This window comes from Phascolarctos cinereus, unplaced genomic scaffold, assembly GCF_003287225.1.
Source record: "Phascolarctos cinereus isolate Bilbo 61053 unplaced genomic scaffold, phaCin_HiC Scaffold_9;HRSCAF=440, whole genome shotgun sequence".
Lineage (NCBI taxonomy): Eukaryota > Metazoa > Chordata > Mammalia > Diprotodontia > Phascolarctidae > Phascolarctos > Phascolarctos cinereus.
The window spans coordinates 42,340,515-42,367,902 of record NW_027556402.1 but is presented as its reverse complement, the minus strand read 5'-3'; the positions used below and the strand labels follow the sequence as shown (position 1 = coordinate 42,367,902).

The 27,388-nt window shown below is 35.7% G+C and overlaps 1 protein-coding gene across 1 annotated transcript in view; it reads left to right on the top strand.

Annotated features, from left to right (window-relative positions):
* The window catches only part of CENPE (centromere protein E), an 89,459-nt gene that overhangs the window by 17,789 nt on the left and 44,282 nt on the right, over positions 1-27,388 (top strand). Inside the window, 13 exon segments of the mRNA XM_078148996.1 lie at positions 897-1,016; positions 5,219-5,377; positions 6,733-6,880; positions 8,380-8,465; positions 9,535-9,594; positions 12,374-12,541; positions 17,007-17,126; positions 20,662-20,796; positions 20,888-21,065; positions 21,625-21,779; positions 22,456-22,782; positions 23,203-23,481; positions 26,728-26,934. Coding sequence (XP_078005122.1) covers positions 897-1,016; positions 5,219-5,377; positions 6,733-6,880; positions 8,380-8,465; positions 9,535-9,594; positions 12,374-12,541; positions 17,007-17,126; positions 20,662-20,796; positions 20,888-21,065; positions 21,625-21,779; positions 22,456-22,782; positions 23,203-23,481; positions 26,728-26,934 — 2,142 coding nt within the window.

Genomic DNA, 27,388 nt, shown 5'->3' with positions numbered 1-27,388 from the left:
TGGATACAAAATGAAACTTGACTCTGGTTATGGTATGTCAGTAAAGATCATTTTCATCATATATTTTTCACATCATTGATTGTCAAAAGCTATTGATATCACCTTGACTTCTTAGAAAATTATGATGGTAATTCACTCCTTGTTGCTTGCAAACTGTTGGTATCTGAATGTGCTGCCTGGCTCCTTCATGGAGAAGTAATAGGAGTGAGAAAGGAAAGGAAGCATTTGGATTTGAGGTGGAATTATTGGTTGTTGGGAGCTGATTCAGTGTGCATAGGAAAGGGAGAGAGAGATGATGCCAAAGTTTCAAACTGAGATAAGAGGCAGTCAAGAGGATTAGCCTGGTTGAAAGGGGCAGGTTTGGGAGAAGAATCTTGGACATTTGATTATCACAATTGCTGAAGTCAAGTAACTTGGCATTTCACTTTTCATCAATGTATCCCTCACATTGATTAATGGATTATTAGCTATGTCTGTGTGGGATATGGTGGCTTTTATACCTGTTCCATTCGTGCCAATACTGTGTTTATTTAGAATTCCTATATTTATATGCTGCAGTGATTATTTCTAGGATGAGATTTGGCCTAGGTACTTTAGCAGCAATAAAAGGACAGCTGTGTGAAGGTCTGCTCTTTCCTTGGTATAAGACAACAGAAATTGAAATGGTTATGGAAGTTTCCTGAGGTGCCCAAACAAAGTAGAAACTTCTGTCAATTGAATTTTGTCATACCCATCTTGAAATTAACATTTGATGTTCTAGAAAATTATTGACAGTTGGTACAGGTTACAGTTACAGGATTGAATTGATCAGAATATATAATTACTGATTCATTTTTTCCCTGTGGATTTAATTAAATGATTGTAATTGTTAATGTTCTTTTTTTTCCTACCTTCAGTTTGCCAGCACTGCTAAATATATGAAAAATACACCTCATGTTAATGAGGTATTGGATGATGAGGCTCTCTTGAAAAGATATCGGAAGGAAATAATAGATTTGAAAAAACAACTAGAGGAGGTATGTGAACCATGTAGGATAGTTAGTACAGAAAGAAGCTTGATCCAGTATGACAATAATGAAATACGCTTTAAAAAAGTCAATAAAATAAGTTTACAACAATGTATTAGATGTATTTCCTTTTAGAGATTTATTTCCCGTAAGAGATACAATTTTGAAAATTTATTTTATTTTTCATTTGCAAATGGCTTAGTTCTTTGTGTATACTGATTTAAGATCTTCTAACCTTCTAACCAAGGAGATGGGTGGTTACCACAGGAAAATGGGCCTGAAATACTTATTTACTGCATCTTTTTACTGGACTTTGGTGTGTTTTGTTTTTTAATCTCTTTCTCTCCTGTTAACAAAGCAGCAGCAGTATGTAACATAAACATACTAATTCTTGTTGTGTTTTGTTTCATGAATATATTCAACATTCATTTATTTTAAAAATGATTTCGTTCCCCTGTGTACAGATCACTGTATTAATTTCTTCTGAAGAGGAAAAAGTAGGGATAAGACATGATTACTGCTCTAATGGAGCTTATTGTCTAGTGGGGGATAAAATGGTAACACAGATATCATTAATGTTGTAATTAGTAAACAATTAGTTTATAATTGGTAAACAAAATATTGTGTGAGATCTGAGAAGGGGAGGCCCCTATTCAGGAAGAGGGGCATTGAGGAATGCTTCCTGGAGGATGTGATGATTGAATATGGACATTGAAGATATATGGAACTCTGAGCAAAAGCATGGATGTCAAGCAGTCTTTTAGGGACAGGAAGTTATCCAGTTTTGCTGGAATATAGATTGCCTGACAATAGAGATAATAGTATGAAACTGCTAAGGTAGGCTGATGTCAGATACTGGAAGACGGTGTCAAAGAATTTAAGCTTCATTAAGTAGGTAAAGAGGCATATAGATGGCACAGTGGATAGAGTGCTGGGCCGGAAGTCAAATCAGCCTCATCATCCTGAGTTCAAATCGAGCCTCAGACACTTACTGACTATGTGACCCAGGGCAAGTCATTTAACTCTGTTTGCCTCAGTAAAAAATGAGCTGGAGAAGGCAATGGCAAACCACTCCAGTGTCTTTGCCAAGAAAACCCCAAATGAAGTCATGAAGAGTTGGACACCACTGAAATGACTGAACAGCAACAGAAATGAAAAGGAGCAGAACCACTAAAAATTTTTTTTTTTGGCTAGGCATTGGGGTTAAGTGACTTGTCCAAATTCACACAGCTAGTAAGTGTCAAGTGTCGAGGCCCGATTTGAACTCAGTCCTCTTGACGCCAGGGCTGGTTCTCTATCCACGACATCGTGTAGCTGCCCCACCACTAAAGATTTTTGAGCAGCCAATAAGGCATTCACTGAATAAGCATTTATTAATTACTTAACTATATTTACTGTCAATGCCATCAATGGATTTATTACCAAGAAAGATTATGCCAAAAATGGTATAAAGGACAGATTAGAAGAAGAAAAATTGAATCCAGGAAAATATTTTAGGAGGCTATTGCAGTAGATCAGATAGGTAGGTCTATAAGGACATATAAGAGATGGCTTAGTTGGGTCATGACATAGAGGGATAACTTATGGACCACCCATTGGTTTCATTGGTGCCTATTCAATGTCAAGAAATCCAGATAAGGGCCCTCAGTACCTTTGGGGAATTTCTGGGGAAGATTGATGAGAAGACATAAACAAGAATCACAAGAATGCGTGGGTGGATTTTTATTGGCACCATTGGAGAGAATGCTCTTGTCAGTGAGGTCACAAATCTCTTGATGTATCATGTTGTTTAATGAATTGAATTGAACTCAAAAGTTTATTTGACACAACTCCTTACCCCTTCTTACGAGCCAACCATTGCATAGTCTAAACATATCACTTAAGTCTGACATATCAAGGGACAAAATTCTTTTTTTTTCTTTTTTTTTCTTAATTTATTTTGATTATCAACAATCACTTCCATAAGCTTCTGGATTTTAAAATTTTTCTCCCCTTCCCTCCCATCCTCCCTCTGTAAGACGGTGCGCAATCTGATATAGGCTATGCAAATACATTCCTATTAAACATATTTTCACATTAGTGATGTTGTAAGGAAGAATTAGAACCAATAGGAGGAACCACTAGAAAGACGAAACACAACAAAACAAGAAAAAAATAGCAAATAGTATGCTTCAATCTGCATTCAAACTCCATAGTTCTTTCTCTGGATGTGGATAGCATTTTACATCATGAGACTTTTGGAGATATCTTAGATCCTTGCATTGCTGAGAAGGGCTAAGTCTATCAAAGTTAGGCATCTCACAACGTGGCTGTTACTGTATACAACGTTCTCCTGGTTCTTCTCACTTCATTCAGCATCAGTCCATACAAGTCTTTCCATGTTTTTCTGAAGTCAGCCTGTTCATCATTTCTTATAGCACAATAGTATTCCATTATAGTCATATACCACAACTTGTTCAGCCATTCCTCAATTGATGGGCATCCCCTCAATTTCCAATTCTTGGCCGCCACAAAAAGATATAAATATTTTTGTACATGTAAGTCCTTTTCCCATTTTTATGATCTCTTTGGATTACAACCTAGAAGTTGGGTAAAAGGGTATGCACATTTTTATAGCCCTTTGGGCATAGTTCCAAATTGCCCTCCAAAACGGTTGGATCATTTCACAACTCCACCAAGAATGCATTAGTGTTCCAATTTTAGGGGACAACATTCTGACAAGGTTGTTCCAAGTCCAGATCACTTGACCTAGACCTTGTTCTCAACCCTACATTACTCCTTTTAAAATTACTTACCAGCCCATGAATACAGCTTATTGCTTATTCGTATGGGAAGCCACACACATTTATAGTACTAGCTTGGCCCAAAAATTTGCCAGAAAAACCGTCAAAATCCTCCTAGTTATTATTCATTAAAATAGTCATACATAAACTCATGTATGATGATCTGGCCTATTTTACTTATGACCAAGAACAGAGTTTAGAATAGGCTATATAAAACCAAAATTCTGTCAGGAGACTCTTCCATGGTAGACCCTTCTTTGACCTTGTTTTATACTCCTATCGCTGTGCTATAAAGAACTGGACTATTCTTTTGTCCTTATCCTGATTATAGGTATTTACTTCCATCTACTATATGTATCTTTTCAAAATCTGAATTTGTAGATTGATTCTCACTGTAGTCACCTAGTAGTATTAACTCCTTTGTCCTGTTCATCAGCATAATCTATATCTTACACTTTTATTCTTGAAATTTTTCCATAGCTATGGATTGGTCTGGCTTGCACTAGAAAATTTTAAGCCAGTGGTTTCTGCCCCTCATTTCATCTACTGCTTTGTTTTGGGCAGAAAAAGAGTATCAGTAGTTATCTGTATAATTTAAGCCCCTTTGTGCCAGGTTTATAATGTGTTTCCAAAATGATTTCATCTGATGTCACCTTCTAGCTAGGTGATCTATAGTTTAATCTACTGACAATATTCTGTTTCTCCCTCTGTTTATCCTCACTCATTTGCTCTCCATGTTTCTTCCCTTGGATTCCTGAATTTTCCTACATGTATGTATCTTATTGAGGTATAGTATTACTCCACTACCTTTTCATCTAATCTTTTACTTTTAGGTTAAGGTATGCCCTTCAAGAGTTAGCTTCCAGGCAAGTGTCCCATCCCATGAAGACTCAGTGATATGTTCATGAGATCAAATTTCCATCCTTTAAGATAACTAGTCACTCTGGTTATTTATATTTTGTGAATTTGTGGATAAATAATGACACCATAAATTTTTTGTTGTTCTTTGGTCCTTTGATGTTATTCATTGTTAATTACTGGTCCTCTCCATTGATATTCTTATTTTGTACCTATAAATAAAACATAATTATTATGGTTCTATTCCTGTTGTGTCTGTTGTTTGTGTCCTAGAGGGTCTCATTCATCAAAATTGCTTAAATTGTATTGTCTCTTTACCCAGACATGCTAGGTAATTATTAATGACACTGGAATTTTAGGGACAATATTGTATATTTTTACTAAATTCTTTAGGAAATTATTATTATAATTTTTCTTTGATTTGAAGGACTGAAATGTGTAAAATGTGTTCTTGTAGTGTTTTTAATTTATACGTAACTCATCCTTCTGAATTACTTCTTAGTCTTCTAATGTAGTCTTACTAAAAATATAACAATCAAAATTGTAATATACAATAATTCCAACCCTTAGGTTTCTTCAGAGACTCGTGTCCAAGCAATGGAGAAAGATCAGTTAGCTCAACTTTTGGAGGAGAAAGACTTGCTTCAAAAAGTTCAAAATGACAAAATTCATAATTTAACACAAATGTTGGTGACCTCCTCTTCTGTCACATTACAGCAAGATCTGAAGGTAAAATTTAAATGATTACTGTATCTTATTATATAATCTTGATGTAGTGTTATATTAATGCTTCATTTTGATATAATTATATTCTATCTAATGCAGTTATATTGATATAGTTATCTTCATGATATGATTATAATATTTATGATACCTTTTGTTTTGGTATGATTATATGTTATTATTTATAAATTTAAATAATTTCATGGTTTGTATTATATAGATATATGATTATATGCTTTAAATATGTAAATATGCTCACATATTTGCATGGAGTTTATATAAATAATATAGTATATGTAATATACAAATACACATTATGTAATGTATTTCATTTATGTAGATATAGATATAGATATAGATATGTAGATATATAGATAGATAGATATACTTCCCTACTCTCTATGTGAAATTTTCTTGGTTCATATAATGCACCTATAGAGTGTTCAAGAAGCTCAGCACATTGTTTCCTTTTCTTTTTGGTCCAGATCTGGGAAGTTCAGGGACTTGTTTGTGCTCACAGAACCCGAATACCCTCACTTCGGTGCCAGCCCTCTGTACTCTGCCAGAGAGTATAGGTCAAGCTGGCTCTAACCAGATTAACATGTAATTGGGAAATGTTTAACAAAATAAACAAAAATATAGTACAGCCTTGAAAATGTTAATTTGTCCATTTCTAAGTCAATCCATTTTCCTTTGAGTGTAACACCACTGATGTAGATGTTGGAATCTCAGGTAAACAAACCCTCCCAGTAAGTGAATGAGCTGATTAGTGGCATAGCTTTAGATTAAAAAGAGGCCAAATCTTTTGTCCCCAGTTTGTTAGAGCAGAGATTGGCAATGCTTTCTTCTGATGTGACATTGGGGTAATGAGAGGTGCTAATAGGACTCCTGTTATAGATTTGTGTGGCACTAGGACAAAAATGACATTGTGCATGTCTCCCACACACATTATCTTGCCCCTCTCACAGCTTGTAGTCCTGGTTGTGCCCAGAAGTGTCTTCCTACAAAACACACAGGGCCATTTTGACCAACTTATTGGAAATTTGTTGCCAGTTTCTTGGTACTACAAGCATAGCTAAGAATAATTCAAACTGATCCTCTTCCAATTGATATATCTTAAATAAGAAACATAAAAGTATCTCAAAAGTAAAGCTTAAATGGCAATTCCATCAAGTATTAGGACAATAACCATTGTGAAGATATTAGAGGAAAAAGGCCTGTCTCATTTGCAATATCACCATTGATTTTAAGGTGCTGAGTTTTGCTTAGTGGGAATCACAATAATAAAATTACTTATAAAAACTTGAAAACATTCTGCTTATCTGTATTCTATGTAGTCATTTTGCTTGTTTACAATTTAGGCCAAAAGAAAACGAAGAGTTACTTGGTGCCCTGGCAAAACTAACAAAATGAAAGACATTGGCTATATGGATGACTTTGATACAACAAAGACCATTGTGGCCAAATCAATCAAGGCTCCTATACCTTCCATAGTAGAAACTGATGAATGTAAGTAATTCTGTTCAAACAACTTTGATTGTACTGTCATTCAAATTATCTGAATCAGAATTGTTTCAAAAAACAACTCAAGTACATTATATCCATTTGTTTCAATACAGTGTTATATGTACTATATGCATGTAGTGTGTGTGTATATATATGTGTGCATATATATATATATACTGTATATAATCAATATTGGTTTGTAATAAGAATTATGATAGAATATTGTCACATAACCAAGGAACAAATGAAATTTGCAAGCAAGAAGTAATTTCAAGAATAAATCTGAGTTCTAGTCTTTCCTCAATATTGACAATATTATTGCCATTTGACTAGCAAAATGAGACTGCATAAAGACTGTATAATCAGTAAGGGTAGAGCTGCCTCTAGTGATGTGACCATTATGTCCTAGCCATTCATGTTTGTGATCAACATCTATACATTTGAAATTAATAATAGCTGATATTTTTATCGTGCTTTCTGTTATCACATTTGATCTTCACAATATTCCATGTAGTAGGTACAATTATCCCATTTTGCAGATCAGAAAATTGAGATTTAATACAGTTAACTAATTTGCTCAGAGTCTCAGCTATTGAGTGTCTGACATGATTTCAGACTCAGGTCTTCTGTCCTCCAGGTCCATCACTTTTTCCACTATACTGTCTCTCAGTGACCACCTCTTGACTAACACACATTTCACTTCTATTTGTATCTCAACATTCAGTACATTGAAAAACTTTTTTGTGTATATGATGCTGTTGTCTGGAATTTTAAAATTAATGTATCAGTATTATTTTCTATATGTCAATATACTCTGACTCCCCTGGAGATCTACCATGTCACATTGAACAAGGTCCTCAGTCATTCCAGGTTAATGGAGAAAAGACTCGAAAAGTAGATTTTAGGAGATGGCTGACAGTGTCAAATTAGGCATAAGTCCAAAGTTTTAACATTAAGAATTTTCAAATGTAGAAACCTTGTTTAAATTGTAAAAATGCTCAGTATAATAAAGTAACTGTATGTGAAGAGCATAAGACAGCCCAGATTGTTTAACATAAAAACTCCAAACCAATCACCATCAATTGTTTCATCCCTTCCCTTCTGCTCATAGAATTTTATAAAGAGAAGCTACATAGCCTCGATATTGAACAAAATAAGAGGGTAATGGATGCACAGGAAATGCAGATAATTGACAAAATTAATCACTCAGTACTTCCTTTAAATGCCTTCTTGCATCACATCATCTACCTCCTCTCACGTACTTTTCCTTGTGATTCCAACCTCCCATCTTTAGTTGAAAGATTCTGTTGAATTATTTCCCTAAGGTGTGAGGAGGTTGATTCTCTCAGTGTTATAGTTGTAGGAGGTGTAGTTTAACTTGTTACCTAAAGCTGTGATTATTGTATGTCATATAATCCTGGGTCATTTTGAAGGTGTTTTGGAAAAGAAACCATCAGAGATTTTTCATGTGTGGAACTTTTTCTTTCTCTCTCTAATTTTAGCTATGTGCTCAGAGTTTGATATTTTCAGTAATACTTTTGAAACAATATCTGAAACGGAGTGGAATCCAGCAACAAAGCTGAATCAGGTAACACAAATAGTGTGATACAGAAGCTGTTATGTTACTACATTATATTGTGTTATTTTTGTAAGCATATTATTGGCATACAGTTTTAAGGATAAATCTGGGCTGTTATTAAGTCTTTACTCAGTATTGACAATATTGTGACTATTTGACAACCAGAACAAATCCACCTAAATCCAAGTATACATCAGTAAGGGCAGAGCTGCTTTTAGCGCTATCACTTACATATCCTACCTTAGTGGTTCCTTTTTGGTTTGACAAGACCACACACATGATGTACTAGTGGGGCTACCTAATTATATAACTTCCCTTCACTCCTCACTCCCACTCCTTGGTCAAAGGACTTTTGCAAATTAAGTCTGTTATCCCTGGTTTGCTATTAACTGTACCAGGACTTGTCGTTCTGACCTTTGGCAGAATATTCAACTCTAAATCTAGAAATAGACCATTCTTTCCTGATCTATAAAACACTTTTTTGAGTATTCTATGCTATCAGTGAATTTGGTGTAACTTCTAAATAAAGGAAGATTCTTTAGTATAACTTATGTAGGTTGTAGAAAGAGTTTTTGTTTTCTTGTTTTAATTTGTAAAATCTACCCATTCTGTCCCTTAGTAAATAGTAATAATTATAATAATAGCATTAGTATATTGCTTTAAGGTTTGAAAAGTGTGGACATGTGATCAAAATTTTATGGTAAGCAGGTATAAGAAAATGAGGTTCTGTCGTATTCTGGTTCATCTTGAAATAACAATCCCATAGTAGCTATTTAAGTACAGCTAAGTGAAACAGTGGAAAGAATGGAAAAGAGGAGGAGATTAGAAAGCCTAAAAGGCCTGGCCAGTGGAACTCTGTAGTAATCATGAGTAACAAAGTAATACAGTGAGAATCTAACATTATTTCCCTGAGAAATAAATTTTGCCTTATAAAATATCAATATTTCATGCTATGTGTTTTAAAATGTAAGTTCTCAGCTGAAAAAATAATGGATCCCATCAAGTGTCTCAGGAAACTGTCGATTTCATTTAATTGTACTATATATTTTGTAGTACTTACCAAACAGTGTTTTTCTAGATTCAGGAACAAGATTTATTGGATTCAGTTGAACTTTGTGAAACAATAATATCAGAAAAGGTAGGTTGAAAAGTGTGCTTTGTGAAGTTGTATATTTCTTGTGAATTGTTTTTTGAATTTTTGTTTGTTTATAACTTTACCCATATTCCTCTGACAGTGAGCTTCATTTAAAACATACCATATGCATGAGAAAAACTATTTATGTGTGATAATCTGATCTTTCAACAGCCTATCTTTTTATATCAACTTCATTAGCATCAGGAGCATCTTCTGTATTCCCAGAACCTAGCAGTGCTCTATGATTATATGATTGTCAGGATAGACAGAATTTTGGGTAAACAGAAAATATAGCATGAGTAGAGATAAAAGTCAAAGTTTTAGAAAGAGTCCAGATTTTCAGTGGAATAGTCAAAGGATGAAGTATTATGCTGGTGTAGCATTAATAAGATTGAACTGAGGGAAAAGTGGTGATGTCCTATGTTTTAATTGATCTAAAATGCTTTAGAAATGTGTTATCCTAGTAAATATTCAGGTTTGACTGAGTTAGAATTTTGACTGCATTTTCAAAGAATTTTATTATGGTTCAGTTTGTGGATTGCAGTATTGTTGAACAAACTTTCACCTTTGAAACAGTTTGGTTCCACAGATATTTAGTCCTTACAATGCTTTTCAGGCAAAAAGCTTAAAAGGTAATTTGGGAGATAGGACATATATCTAAATAAATATGAAGCACTATGCAAAAGAATGTGATACAATTTGAGGAGAAATAAATTTCAGCAGAAGATAAAGCTTTGTGAAAGGGGTGGACTTTAAACTGGGCCTTCAAAGGAAGGAATGATTTCGACGGATGGACATGCAGGCAGAACTGTTCCATTCTCTGAAGGTCATAACCTGGATGTTGTACTGGGTTCCTTATCTCCTTACTTTACATATCCAATCAGTTGCCAATGTAGCAGTTTTTACCACCACAGTTTCTCCTACATCTCACCTTCCTGCATCCACACAGTAACCACTTTCGTTTAGACCTCGTCACCTTTCACCTAGGTTATTTCAACAGTCTCCCGGATTGGCCCTCTGTTTCATGTCACTCCCCACTACTCACTGCTGCCAAAGTGATTTTTTTTTTCAGGCGATTGGGGTTAAGTGACTTGTCCAGGGTCACACAGCTAGCAAGTGTCAAGTGTTTGGTCTGAGGCCAGATTTGAACTCAGGTCCTCCTGACTTCAGGGCCGGTGCCTTATCCACTGTGCCACCTACCTGCCCCCCAAAGTGATTTTTGATCCCTCCATGTAAGGATTTAAAAACCTCGAGGGACAGAGTTTCTGGAAAAGTAATAATCAATTTATTAATTAGACTATCTAAATCAGTAAATTGATGATCAGTAGTTTCTCTCCAAAAACCAAACACAAAATCATGTAAAGGCTGAAAGCCTTAAATACTTTTTTAAAAGGGAATGCCCCGGGGGCAGCTGGGTGGCGCAGTTGATAGAGATCCAGCCTTGGAGTCAGGAGGACCTGAGTTCAAAAACGACCTCAGACAGTTGACATTTACTAGCTGTGTGACCTTGGGTAAGTCACTTAACCCCAATTGCCTCACACCCCCCACCCAAAAAAAAAAGAATGCCCCTGACAAATGAAAGTCAACCCTGATTGGTGAACGTTTAATGAGGAGGTAGGCTAGGACCTTCATCTCCCTCTGCTTGATCATGAAACTCAGACACCTCCAGCAATCTGTATTGTGGTATCCAGAATCCATCTCCATCCAAACCATATAGTTTTCTCCTTCATGAGCTGGATCACCCTAAATTCTAATGGAGAGGTGCAAGGACAAGGGCTGTTCTCCTTGGGGCAAGAACCCACCCAGAGGATTCTGTTTACATTCTGAACAGAAGTAAGGTCTCCTAATTAGGTGGGGTCTGGCACAAGATTGAGGGTTAGGGCAGTCTCATCAATCAGTCATTACTTTCAGAGACTGACTGACCTTCTACAGGGTCTGGGCCCTAAATGAAAAAGAAATAAAGGAGAAAAAAGCCTAGATCCTAATTTAATAATTGCTTGTTAATGTAAAGGAAAAATAATTTCTCTCACTCCAAATGCTAGTGCCCTCCTTCCCAAACTAACATGTATGCTAGTACTTTATACATATGTGTGTATGTATATGTATGCATTCACTTTATGCTATATGCCTTTTGTTTGTACTCTTTGTCTCCACCATTAGAATGTAAACTCAATGTGATTAGCAATTGTTTTATTCTTTGTACACATCTCCAGTGCCTAGCACAGCTCCTGGCTTCTTGTGGACCATTCTGTCCAGGGGGTTTTCTTGGCAAAGATACTGGCATGGTTTGCCACTTCCTTCTCCAGTGGACTAAAGCAAACGGAGGTTAAAGGACTTGCCCAGGATCACATAGATAGCTAGTTTCTGAGGCCAGATTTGAACTCAGGTCTTCCTGACTCCTGGCTTATAGTAGGTGTTTAATAAATAATTGTTGATTGATTGATGAGACATCTGCATAGTAGAACCACTAACATTGTTGTCATTATGCTTGCATTAACTTAAAATCTTGATTTGTGCTTCAGCAATACATGTTACTTGTTGACTAAGGAACTCTATTTAGAGGAATGGAATAAATAAGACAGAGCAAAAAAAGAAATGACCTATAAATATATAATTTCTTAGAGATGGAAAGCAAAATATAGGAGTTGGGGATATAGGAGACACAAATTAGCTTAAGGTGAAATTGCAAATCATGGTAGAAACAGGTGACAATTATGGATTCCTGATTTGTAGCCCAGCTCTCACTCTTAAGTGAAAGTCTGATTTTTTTTTTCCTCCATAGGAGACTGTGCAGAATGAGTTGAATTCACTGCGTGCTAACTTCGATAATCTGGTATTAGATTATGAACAACTACAAAGAAAAAAGACCGAAATGGAATTGAAATTAAATGAAAAGCTTGAGTTAGATGAATTTGTGACTCTGGAAGTGCAAACTATAAAGGAACAGGAGGTAAGAAATAATGAAATATTAAATATAATGAAATGTGGAGATTTCTGTCATTCGTTCTTAGGATTTGAGGCACTGATGATCTTTCTGCATATAAATGATACTATTTAAAGCATTCATGGGAAAACAAAATTTCATATTGGTGCTTCATGTAGTAGTTCAGTTTGGGGCTTTGATATATTTTGCCAAATAATTCACAAGGAAAACTTTTCCCATCAATATTTTAACTTGAGTATGGCCAAGATTTTGCTTGGTGCCTACTTGACTTAAATTCCCCCTCTGAATTCAATCCAAATCAAAATATTTGAATAGCACTTGTTTATATGAATAGAAACTATTAATAAAACTATTCTTTAGTAGAATATATTAAGTAATTGGTATTGATATCTTGAAAGAAATTTTCTTGTCTTTTCAAAAGCTGTTGTGATAATTTGCTGCTAATTAGCATTGAATAATTTAAGAGGAAAAATCTTCAAACTTTTTGGTATTTCCTTTATAAACCAATATTTCCTAGTGCATCTAAATTGCCTAGACTGCAGTATAAACTTGAAATGATAAAATATTTGAATTTGTTATATTTTGAATGTGATACAAAATTTTTATGTTTGTGATATGTAGAAAGAATGACTGTTATACCTTAAGTAGTGACATCTTTGCTGTGCATTTCATAAGACAAAAACAAGCCCACCCAATCCTGCTTTTTGAATTAATATATTGGGGGGTATAAAATGTAATATATTTATTATTTATTGTCACACAGAATTAATGATGGTGGCAAATTTATGAATTAAAAATTTTTATTTCACTAATAGATTATGTGCTGCTTCTGTTACACAGTGTTTTCTCCATAACTTTGTGATTTTCCCCTACAATCATTTGAATGATTCAGTGACATGACTTTTAGTCATTCTTTTTTGGTCAGGCAATCAGGGTTAAGTGACTTGCCCAGGGTCACACAGCTAGTAAATGTCATGTGTCTGAGGCTGGATTTGAACTCAGGTCCTCCTGACTGCAAGGCCAGAACTCTATTCACTGCACTACCTAGCTGCCCCCAATGTGACTTTTATTTATTTATTTACTTTTTATTTTTAGGCAATTGGGGTTAAGTGACTTGCCCAGGGTCACACAGCTAGTGTCAAGTGTTTCGTCTGAGGCTGGATTTGAACTCAGGTCCTCCTGACTTCAGGGCCGGTGCTCTATCCACTGTGCCACCTAGCTGCTCCCTCGACATGACTTTTGTAATTTGAATCTCTACTTTTGCTTCCTAAAAAAGATATCCCATATGATTATCTTGACTAATTGCAAACTTTTTTTCTTTATACTGGATATCTTAGTTAGTAGGAAGGAAGGGGCAGCTAGGTGGCACAATAGATAGAACACCAGGGCTAGAGTCAGGAAGATCTGAATTCAAATCCAGCCTCAGACACTTACTAGCTGTGTGACTCTGGGCAAGTCACTTAACCCTGTTTGCTTCAGTTTCCTTTTCTGTAAAGTGATCTGGAGAAGGAAATGGCAAACCAGTCCAATATCTCTGCCAAGAAAACCCCAAATGGGGTCACAGAGAGTCGGACACAACTGAAAACAGTTAAAAAATAGCAGGTGCCAATTACTGTGCCAAGCACTTTACGAAGGCTACTTCAACATTGTACGTGGCAACAGCAACTTGTGCAGTGATCAGCTATAAATGGCTTAGCTCTTCTCAGCAATACAGTGATCCAAGACAATTAATTTCAAAGGACTCATGATGGGAAATGCTATCCACATCCAGAGGAAGAACTATGGAGTCTGAATACAGATCAAAGCGTACTATTTTCACTTTATTTGTTTGCTTGGTTTTTTCTTTTCAGTCTGTTTCTTCTTTCACAACATGACTAGTATAGAAATAATGTTTTGCATGGTTACATACACACACACAAACACACACACACACACACGTGCACGTGCACACACACATACACACACACACACACACACACACATATATATAGATAGATAGATATAAAACCTATGTAAAACTCTTTGCTGTCTTAGAAAGGAAGGAGAAAAATTTGGAACTCAAAAAAATTTTTACATGAATGTTAAAAGTTGTCTTTACATGTAATTGGAAAAAATAAAATAGTTATTAAAAAAAACAGCAGCAAGTAAACCAGTAAAAACCTATTATCTCATCTGATCCTCACAACTACCCTGGGAGGTATGTCATTAACCCTCTTTTACAATTGAGGAGGCTGAGGGAAAAAGCAATGAAATAACTTGTCCAGGGTCACATAGCTAGTAAGTGTCAGAGGCTTGATTTGAACTTAGATCTTCTTGACTCCAGTCCTAGCAATCACCACTTAGAACCACCTTGCCGCCTGGGCTATTACGATGAATATCACATCTTTATTTAGGCTGTCAGTTTATTTTTCATTTTCTGCATGTGAGAAGCAAAATATTACAGGCGAGTACTATTCCAAAGGAAACTTTTCTTCCAAATTTAGAAACATTCTTAACCTTTTCAAAAATTTGAATATCTTTTTTTTAAAATTTAGTTCTTTATTAGCAACCAAAGCATTTTGTTAGACAGCAGCTTAAATCTAGATAAAAGCAGTCCTAAATTCAAGGAGGTGAAGCGAAGAGGTGGAGCCAGATTCTTACTTGTTGCTAGTATTCAGTATATAAGGCTAACCAAAGTATCACTAAATATAATTTGTTGTTAGTGAACTTTGTCCAGAAAGCAGCAGAAAGTGTCTTGTGGTCCTTTCATTAGAATCTTCCTTTAATTGGTGACTATTTGTGATAATGAAATATACCTAGGGAAACTTGAGACTCTCTCTCCCTTTTTGGATAGTTGTAAGTTAATGTCATTTGCAGATTTAATTATTTGGACAGTTCACATTTTGTCTGAATATGAGAATTTTGAGATTTATGATACCATAACCAAAATACAGAGTAGTGTCCCAGAATCTTTGAGGTACCACGTTAATTCAGGAATGTTGGGAAATGAAAAGTCAAAATACCTTTCCTGAGTTTCCTATAGATGAATTTGGAACCCGGAGTTACAATACCTCCTTTGCTCTGTGCACGCCACCTGGGGCAAGTGGCTGTTCTATTTGATGAACTCTTCCTGCTGCTATAGATATGTGGCACTAGGGCTGAAGAGCTAAGAGGCTAGACAGTACCCAATGTAGCAACCCCTAAGCTCCCCCCCCTCAAAAAAACCCACCCACAGTCTTTTCTAAAAAGTTTTTTAAAAAAGTATAAAGCTGGCCTTATAGTCAGAAATATACCTCAGTTCAAGTCCAACCTCAGACACACACTAGTGGTGTGACCATGGACAAGTCCTCTGAGTATACCAGGCAACTTTCTAAGACCATAAATTACATGATTTGTTGATTTGTATCGGTGGATGGAACTTCCATACCAAGAGTTCCCTACACTGATGAAAGCACAAATTTGGACTGGATCACTGTCTTTACCATAAATTTGTTCAAAGAAAAGACAGTGACATTGAAATTAAGATTACTAGTTGTCTATCACTTTTCCATCCTCTGGAAAGAGCTATACTAATTTGCTACATACTACCAATATTGTGGCTTTATTGGTGGCATATCTTGCTGGGTTGGGTTTTTTTCCCTCCATAGCTGAGGCCTGTTTGAAGACTAAGCTGGGTCAAATAATTGTTGTTCTTCTAGATTTTATATCCTATAATTCTTAGTTAATATATTGATAACTACTGTTTAATACTCCATAGTCCTATCTTTTTTTACTTTATTGCTTATTCAGCTGAGTACAGTTAGCTAATGACATTTCTTGGCTATAGGTAGATAGATTTTTGTTGGAGAGGTTTACCATTTCTTTCTCCAGCTCATTTTACAGATGAGGAAACTAAGGCAAACAGGGTTAAGTGACTTGCCCAGTGTCACACAGCTAGTAAGTGTCTGTGGCCAGATTTGAACTCACAAAGATGATTCTTCTAACTGCAGGTCTGACACTGGGCCACTTAGCTTCCCGAGAGGGAGACAGAGACAGGCAAACAGATAGAGAGTAAGAGAAGAGAACAGGAGAAAAGAAGAGGAGAGAGAATCTTTAGCTAGCTATTCTGGTGGCATATCTCCTAATAAATCTGAAATGCAAACTGCAACATGTAATTTTATTTTGCCTGTATAGTCATACCAGGAAATAAGCAATTAAATGTTTTCTCAGATAACGTTTTATGCTGTTGCTGCCTACATATAATACTTAGGACTATTTGAGGATAAAGTCTTTTGTGCCTTAGAATGCACAGCCCTATTTTCTTTTAACCCCTACAACAAGGGCATGTCTGAAGAGAAAAATGAGCAAGTGGCCTCTCACAGTTCCAGTTCTCATATTTTATTATTCAAAATCAATAATACTATCTTCAGTAAAAGCTAAAGTCTTTGCTTTAGTTGACTTGCTTGTACATTTTGTGCTTAAATTGTCTTTTGTTTTCCTTTGATTCTTTCAGAATGAACTAAATTTAAAATCCCAGCTGCTCAAAGAAAAGGAAGAACAAATCATGGAGCTACAGAAACTTTTAGAATTACGGAGGGTAGAAAATATGAAAATGGACTTCTCTACTTCAGTGGTAAAAAAAAAAATTAACATTGTATGATTGTGTAGCAATAGATGTGCATAATCTGTCAACAAAACATCACTTGTGGGATTAGGATTCACTTGAATGTTATTTTGCAGGATTAATTTGAATGTCAGTTTTTGTCTGTCACTAATATTTATGTGAAGTTTGACTTCTTTTTGAAGTCAAGGAAATGTAATCTATTTTTCTGAAGTGCTGAAACTGTGTGAGTGTGGAACAGGTCACATGTCATCCCATATATCAGACTACCTCTATTGCTATTATCAGTAATAAGTGAAAATTATCATTAGCGAATTCTCTAATTACAAACAATTTGAGTATTCTGCATAGCGAGTTGCTACTTTTCTTTACTTTCTCATTACATCTGTATCAATGTCAGTGAGCCACGTCTCCCCCTCGCTATACAGTGTTGGCCTCTTCTAGTTTACCAAACTCTCCCATTTTCTGGTAGTACAGTTGAAGCAATTTGCCTTTCATTCACCTTACTACATTGTCTTTCCCCAGTGTGGTTTGGCAAAAAGAATACCACACTGGAAGTCACTTGACCTGAATGGTCATTTGGATTTTGCTGCCTGCTAGCTATGTGATCTTGGCCAGGTCACTATTTCTCTAGGCCTCAGTTTTCCTATCAGCAAATGAGATTGACTAGAGGATTTTGAAGGTCTTTTTCCCACTGCCAATATTCTATAAGACTAGAATGGAAAGTTTTCTGTGGGAACTAGTAGCCATATTAGATTAAATCTTAGTGGTTCCATGCCTGAGAATAATATGAATCAGCTGGTTATACTCCTTTAAGATGAATTAAGTGAGCCAGCATTATATGTAACAGATAAACTAGTGGCCTCTCCATTAAGATCAGGAATAAAAACTATGAATGAGACAGCCAGGTGGCACCGCCAGACTGGAGTTAGGAAGACCCGAGTTCACATCTGGCCTCAGACATTTACTAGCTGTGCAACCCTTCGCAAGTCGCTTAACTCTATTTGCCTCAGTTTCCTCATTTCAAAATGCATTGGAGAAAGAAATGGCAAACCACTCCAGTATCTTCACCCAAAGCGGATCATGAAGAGTTGGATGCTACTGAAACACCTGAACAACCGAAAGACTAAAAATGTCTATTATCACTACTACTATTCATTATAGTGCTAGAACTGTTAACCATAACAATAAAATAAGAAAAAGAAATTGAAGGAATAAGCAAAGGCAAAGTGGAAACAGAACTAGTTTCCTATTGTAGATGGCATGATGGTTTACTTAGAGAACCCTAGAGACTTAACTAAAAGATTAATTGAAATGAAACCTTCCACAAACTTGTAAGGTGTAAAATAAATGGACATAATTGATCCACAGTTCTATATATTATCAAGGAAACCTTTTAAGATAACTACAGATTGCATAAATACTTGAGAGTCTATCTACCAAAGTATACATAGAAACTATATGAATATAGCTACAAAACACTTTGTGAAAAACAGAACTAAATAATTCAAGGTATATTAATTGCTTATGGGTAAGCCTGCCAATATAATTAAAATGATAATGCTACCTAAATTTATCTATTCAGTACCATACTAATAAAAATATCAAAGGATTACTTTACAGAGCTAGAATAAATAATAATAATATTCATCTAGATGAACAAGAGTTCAAGAATCTCCAGGGAAATAATGAAAAAAAAAGTGAAGAAAGGTAACTTAAGTAGTACCAATTCTCAAAATATACTACAAGCAGTATAGTCTTCAAAACTATTTGGAACTGGTTAAAAAGTAGAGAAGTTAAATCAGTGGAACAGATTACATGTACAACATGCAGAAGAATTCTAACACAGCATAGGGTTTAATAAACCTAAAGTCTCCAGCTGCTGGGTAAGGACTCACTATTCAACAAAAACTGCTGGAAAAGCAGTCCAACAGAGATTAGGTTTAGACCAACACCTCATACAATATACAAAGATTAGCGCCCAGGGGATATGTAACTTAGAGATGAAAGGTCATATCATAAACAGAGAAGATAAGCAAAGAAGAAATTCCCTATTTGTATATGTCATATTTATTAATCGAAGACTGCCTGAGCAAGCAAAGGACAGAGAAGATCATGGAAGATAAAATGGACAATTGTGATTATCTATAATTGAAAAGATTTCATGCAAACAAAGCTCATGCAGCTAAAATACAAAGAGAAACAGTTAACTAAATTTCTCTGATAAAGGTTTCACTTCCAAGCTATGTGAGAAATTGATTCAAATTTATATGAACAAGAGCCATTCTTCAGTTTTAAAATGGTTGAAGGATGTGAACAGGCAGTTTATAGAAGGAAGACATTCAAAATATAAATAGCTATATGGGGGAAGTACTCTAAATCATTAATAATTAAAGAAATAGGTTCCACTTCACATTCTCAGATTGGCAAAGGTCACAAAAAAGAAAAATGACATGTTGGAGGGACTGTGGCAAACCATGTCCATTAGATGCACTGTTGGTCGAGTTATGAATTGGTATAGCCACTGTGGAAAGCAATTTAGTTCTGTGACCAAAAGTAACTAAACCACCTACACCCTTTGACCCAGCAAAACCTATATTAGACCTATTCCTCGTAGGGACGAAAGAAAGAAGAAGAAAAAACATCAGTGTACAAAAATATTTGTAGCAGCTCTTTTTTGTAGTAACAAAGAACTAGAAACCAAGGAGGTACACATCAAGTGGTGAATGGATGAATAAATTATATAAATGTAATGTCATGGTCTGATGCCATAGGAAATGATGAAAAGGATAGATCAGAAAAAACCTAGAAAGATTTTTATGAACTGATGATAGAACCAAAACAATCAGTACAATATCAACTCTGTATAAGACAAATAACTTTGAAAAACTTGATCACTCTGATTAATGCACTGAACAGACATTCTAGGGGACTGATAATGAACTGTGCTTCCCATCTCTTGACAGTAATGTGATAAATTCAATATGCAGATTGAGAAAAGCTTTTGGGGGCTCTTGGGCAATGAAGGAATTTGTTTCGCTTGATTCTGCATATTTGTTATTTGATTTGAGGTTTTTTGGGGGGTTTGGTTTGTTTTTAAATGGGGGCATCAGAGAAAGTTTAAATGCTCATTAATTGAGAGATAAAATGAAATGAAAAAACAAAAGGAGAATAAGAATAACTATAATACCTATCTCACACATAGATTTATCATGAGGCCCCTATGTGGTACAGTGGATAGAACACTGGGCCTGGAATCAGGAAGAGCTAAGTTCAGATCTTGGCTTAGATACTTACTAAATATGTGACCCCAGGCAAGTCATTTAACCTCATCTGCCTCAGTTTTTTTATCTTTGAAATGGGCATAATAATGGCATCTACCTCCCGGGGTTCTAATGAAATAATTGTAGAGCACTTAGCACATAGTAAGTGCTACGAAAATGTTAGTGATTATGGGCAATAAAGTGCCTCAAAACTTTAAATGATCAGATAGATGTAATCTATAATTTTGTCGATGTATGCATGGTTGACATCTCTGTTCTTCCAGGAAAATCATGAGAAGTTATATGAAGAACTGAAGCATTTAAAGCAATCTCTCCATGATACTGAGACCATAGCCCTGGATGCCAAGAAAGAAGCAGCATTTCTTAGAAGTGAGAATCAGGATCTGAAAGAAAAAATGGTAAGTGGTTTTTTTTTTTTCATTAACAATTGTGGTGTCATGTTTTAATGATGATTAGTATTATTATGACCATTGATGTTCTGTTTAATAGGAGGAACTTTCAAGTAGGTGCAAGCAGCTGGAAAAGGAAAATCATCAGTATCAAAGTCAGCTGGAAGAGAGAAAAGACACTTTCAAAAGGAGGCAGGCTGATCTAGAGAGAGAGTTACAATCTGCTTTTAATGAAATAACCAAACTGACTTCCATTATTGATGGCAAATATCCAAAAGGTACTTTTAAACTAATCATTATATTTTATACTTTTCTTTATAAAAGGGAATTTTGTAAACAAGTATGTCTTGGGTTTAAGAACTGTATTTCAGTCTTTTTTTAACTGAAAAAAATATCGCACCCCATTTTCAGGTTTCCATAGTGTTTTAGTCTGATTTTTAAAAATTGAATTTAATGGAATAGTTATGTGACTTAACATGTGGTATTATGGCTTGAAGTGAGGAATATGTAATGATAATATATTTGTACAGATAAATCAGGCCAGACCTAGAAAGTGTTGATTTCATAATTGTTGAAAAACTGAACTGCCTCTTACTGTGTACAACCCATATTGAACTTTTCCTTTAAAAATCTGGTATTTTGATATTATATCTCTTGCCTTCTCAATGGAAGGAGGAAGGAATGGAGAGAGGCAAAAAATGTGGAACGAAAAATAAATTAAAATCTGATATTATTGTGCTGGTGATGAGAACAGATCCATTAAATATCTTTATTTCCAAAACTCATTCCATCAAAAAAAAGTTACATTTGTTTTTTAATTCACCAAAATTTTTTTAGGTTTTCTCCTTGCCGTGGAATTGGAAAGAAAAGTTAAAGATCTCCAAAAAGACTTGGATAAAGAGATTGAAGAAAATGCAGCTTTGCAAAAAGAAATTAACATACTGTCTGAATTGAAATCTTTACCTACTGAGCTAGAAATTCTGAGGAAAGAGGTAAATATTTCAAAAGAAGGGATAATTTTTCAAAAGTTTTATTTAAAGTCCTTTACCATAGTGCTTTGACTTCTGGGATATGGCTTATTATAGTGATAAGCGGGTATTAGATATGAATCCTATCTACAAAAATGTAGTTTATCCTCTGGTTTTTAACTAGGCAGAACTCATGTTATCAGCTGAAGTAGAGAAATGTTTTGCTAGTGCACTTAGCAGATGCCTATATTATGTTCCTTCCTGAATATTGTTTTCTGCACAATTTCCAATTTTTTGTGTTTGGACAAAGCTCTACTTGTTTTCTCTTAGACTTTTTTTTTTTGACTTCTAACCCTATCGCTGTTGGAGTAAAGGGAGGTGGAGGAAGAAGTATGGTGAAAAGGAAGTATTCTATGTAATGGGCTATAATCTAATATATATTTTGCAAGCTAGTGGACAGTTTTCCAGGTTTATAGGTTGTTTTTGTTGCTGAACTATCTATAAAGATAAAGAGACACAGTTTGGATAATGGGGCCTTTTGTTCTATTTCTATCTTATGTATTTTATCTATCTTTCATCTATTTTTATGGCTCCAACAATATAGTGAGGATTGATGAGTTAAGTGTACCTAATTCTGAAATAGATTTCCAAAGTACAGTGCAATTTAACTAACATTTCTTAAATCTCATTTTATTGGTAGAGAGTTGAAAAATCTGAAGAGCTGGATTTGATAATGGCAGAAAAGGATAAACTTCTTACCGAAGTAGTTTATAAAGACAATAGGCTTCAAGAACTACTTGATGAAATTGAGAAAACCAAAGAAGAGCTAGTGGCTTCCCAGTCAAACCATGAAACCACCACTCAGGAATACCAGGATTTCAAACGATACAATGGAGAGTTGGAACAGAATTATTTTACTATGCTTGAAGAGATGGAGAAAATGAAACAGCAGATTATAACTATATCAGAAGAAGCTCATGAAGTTGTTTTAGATTTGGATGATTTGGTTAGTGAACCGAGCATCAAGGTGAGTGAATTCTCTCCTTTTGCAAGAAAATCTGTTGCCTCCTATTATCCTACTATCCTATTATTCCGTGTTAGGTCATAGGATGACCTTGGGTTCTCAAAGGCTGTGAAGGTTGTGCACAAACTACTATGTCCAACCAGACTGGAAAGGCTTCAGCTATGTCTCAGTAATAGATGTCATGTTGTTAAATAACCCAGCTACACTTAGAGGTTCAATTTAGACTGAGCTCCAAGGGATAACATTTTTTGGCCATAGAGCAACTCTTAAAGGTTGTTCCGGCTGTAGTAAGATTGTAGCTTTTGTTGGCAGAGGGAGAACTTCCAGAATCAAGAATATTAGAAGAATTAATGAATTTGGATTCATGTTATAATTTTCCACTCTTTTACTGACGTCCCATGCTTTTTAATTCCATTTGTAAAGCTTCCTCAAAAAGTCCATCGAAAAACCCTTGAACAAGAAAAACTTCTCGAAGTGAGAGAACTTTGTAGGGCTCAGCAGAAGTTGGAAGAGCAGCTCAATAGTGGGGATTCTGGGCTGAGGACCGTAGAAATGGAGAAGTTGTTACTTACAGCGAAACCTCATGAGAGTCTTGAAGGAAGACCTGGTACATATGAAAAAGATGCTCTAGAACAACCTCAAGAGACCTTAGAGAGAGAGAAAGACCAGCTCAGGAAAGATTCTCAGGATGACACGAACTTGGTAAGAGAAAGGATTTGGATTGCATTATGAACTGAAATATTGGGGTCCATAAAATTGTTTTATAGTTTCATATTTTTCTTGTAGAAATTGTTTCTGTCATTTGTAATCTTTTGATAAAGAACGCAGGTACCCAGGAGGAACTTAGTAATGCTTCTGAATCTCTGAAATGTCAGGAAATTATGAACACCTCCAGCATTCCCGCAAGAGAGTCTGCTGATTCAGATGTTCGGGGAACCCAAGAAGAAATACTTCATGTATTACAAGGAAAAGTAAAATGCATTGTTCTGCATTTATTGTCTATTTAGATGGAGAGCCCTCCTTTGAATTCATTAGATCAGAATTCATTACAGGTGTTTGCTTTATTCAGCTTTTTTTTTTAAAGGCAGTTGGGGTTAAGTGACTTTCCCAGGGTCACGCAGCTAGTAAGTGTCAAGTGTTTGGTCTGAGGCCGGATTTGAACTCAGGTCCTCCTGACTTCAGGGCCCGTTCTTTATCCACTATGCCACCTAGCTGCCCCTTTATTCAGCTCTTTAAAAAAAATAAGTTCCTTCCTTGTACTAGGCCCGCTGGTAGGTTCTGAGGATACAGAGATTAAAAAATGAAATAGTCCCTGCCCTTAAAATCCCCGCTCATTTGACTACAGTTATATGCCACAGGCTGATATTAGCTCTACTTAATAAAAATTCTTTTGTTTCATTTTTGTCATGTCATGAAAATCTAATTGCTAAATATTTTAAGCAGACCTCTCACCTTCATATCATTTTCAGTTATTTTTATTTTTAAAATATGTCTTTCTTTTCCTCACAAATGGCACTTGGTACCTTTGCCTTTGCACTGGCTATCCCTCATGCCAGAAATGCCCTCCTTTTCACCTGCTTTTTTGAGGAGAAAAGTTTGGGTCTTTGAAGTTTCCTTCAAAACTTACCTCATATGTGTACATTTACATGTCGTCTCCCCCAGTATAGGACATAAGCTCCTTGAGGATAGAAATTATTTGATATTAATAAATGTTTTTTAAAGATTACATTTTTCCATTGAGAGGCTAGGTTCATTCTTTGTGGATGGTTTTGTTTATAGCAAAAACAAATGATGAAAAAAACCCAAATGATGGCAAATTACATTCATTATTGCACCAATCTAACAATACTTGTGGCTATCAGAGAAATAAAGTCAGTGATTACATCTGCTCAATATTGTCACAACTTTACATCTGGCCAGTGTAGAGATCATATGCTTCACTGTATTATCATTTGGCAGACACTGAGTTTACCAGAAGCTCTCATGTTAGTTCTCGGTTTAGCTTTGGGTAATGAGGACTTATATTAAGTTTATGGATAAAGAATTTTTTTAGCCATGCCTTGCTCCAAAAGCTGTATGTTAACCAAAGGATTTATCAAATCATATTTTTCTGGGGGCAGCTAGGTGGCGCAGTGGACAGAGAACTGGCCCTGGATTAAGGAGGACCTGAGTTCAAATCCTGCATCAGACACATAACATTTACTAGCTGTGTGACCCTAGGCAAGTCACTTAACCCCATTGCCTAGCCAAAAAATAAAAATTTTTTAAAAATCATATTTTTCCATTGTAATTTTGAAAATATATCATTAGCCCCAACGCAATTGTTCTTATCATATAACAAAAATTTTACTTTAAGGATAATTCTGCCTTTATAATGAACTACCTGTGTGAATTTGGTTTTCTCCATCTCTTAGAGAAAAGGAGAGATAAAAATAAGTCAAATCTATGCACATCTTTGTACAATCAAGCAAAGATTGTATACTTTATTAAGTGGCTACTGTTGTTATCGGGTATTTTCTTCCTCAGGGCATATATCATGCTATCCATGACTCTTCATCTTGTACTTTCTTGCCCATGTCCATCCGCATCTACTTACTAAAGGATGCCCATAGTGTTCTGCTACAAGCCATCCACTAAGTCTTGTAATATTTCTTAGATACCAGTGAAGTAGTTGGGCTCTACATTCATTATCTCTAACTTTCACCACAGCATAGATCCTACTTCTACTCACCTCATTCACGTCCTTGGTGATATCTTTTGCAAGCAAATCACTGTCAGCAATATGTTGCAGCCTACTTAGACCAGCCATGCAGCTATCCATTCTTCAGGTCACCCACAATGTTGAATCTTCCAAAATTATGGTCCCAGGATTTGCATCCCCAGAATAATAATGGTGTTTAAAAGATGGATTTTTTTGTCAGACAGCTTGTGATCATTGAAAATGATATGTAGCTCCTCCAATGAAATGCAACCCATTCTCACCCTCCTATTTAATACTGTTCCAAAGACATCACCTTCTACAATCCTCATCCAAGATGATTCCTATAAAAAGCACAGAGAAAAGAAAATTAAGTTAAGTCCCTTTTTCCTGAGAGATTTCATTTAAGTGCATACACTATTTCTCTAAATATTTAGCAGAACTTGTAAGGGTGAAGAACTAGTATGAATTCTTTTTTGGACAGGATTGGCCCAATTTTGGTTTGTATTCTAACAGTAAAGGTATATGCTGATAAGCCTACAAATGGTTTTTAGGTTTTTCATTAAAGTTTAGAATCATTGGTGCTAATGGCACTTATTTTAGGTATTTCAGAAGTCTTCTTTTTGAGTTTTGGGCTTTTGTGGAGGTTGGTTCAAGGAATGTATTGTTTGCTATGACTTAATTGGTAAAAGGCAAGAAGGCATGCACAGGAAACCTAAAAAGTGTCTTTATTAGAAGCATCTAGGGTCAGAAGCCTTAAATAAATTGTTGGCAGTGAAGAATAGACAACATTGAACTATATACTAAAAGAGATAGTGACCAGTATGGCTCAGTAAAAAGTGCATCGTACTTAAAATTAAGAAACCTGCTCAAGCTTCCAAATTGATACTGGAACTTTGTGTGGTAACTTAAGGTTTTCAGTTTTTAGGAATAGATACCTGTACTATCTCCTTGTCATAAGGAATTTGTTCTATAAACCATAAAGAGTGTGTGTCTATATGCATGTGCGTATGTGCACATTTGTGTATGCCCTCGTGTATATGCATATGTATATATATACATGTATTCATATATGCATTTATGTATGTGAACATGTATATGTAACATTCAATCATGGAATTCATTTTATATTTATTGTTTCTTACCTGCAACTTGCCAGATGTTAACTTGTAGATAAGCAAGCAGCTTCATCATTGATTATAAACCAAATAGCACATTATCACACTAAAAATTCCTTAATGTCTTCATAGGCTGTCAAGCTAAATGAAGGGCAACATTTGGAAGCCCCAAGAAGTCTCATGTCTCTAACACACTATGAAAAGGACAATGAATTACTTCAACAACAAAGACACATTTCTTCCTTAATACAGGAAAATAATCAACTGCAGCAAATGTTGGAGTGTGTTACAGCTGAAAGGAACCAATTGAAAACTGATCTGGAGGAAAATATCGAAATGGTAATGTTCATTTAGCAAAGCGTGTACTCTTCAGCATCTCTCAATATGTTGTTCCTGTTTATTTTTCTCATGCAATTTTAACGTTGCGTTTTGGGGCAGTGAGTGCTTTGGATTGAGTCGGAGAAGGTCGTTATGGACGGTGGTTAATGATGGACTGAGCATCTTTTGACTCACAGGAAAGAAAGTCCCCACTTTGGAGGGCTGGTGGTTGCTGGTTAGTCACGTCTGACTCTTCATGACCGCGTGGACAGTAGCAGGCCGGTGCTGTCCATGGTGTATTCTTCACAGAGATACTGGAGTGGTTTGCCATTTCCCTCTCCGACGGATCCAGTGGATCCAGTGGATCCTTTTGTCAGGCAAACAGAGGTTCAGTGGCTTGCCCAGGGTCACATAGCTAGGAAGGGTCTGAGGCTGGATTTGAATTCAGGTCTTCCTGACCCCAGGCCCAGTGCTC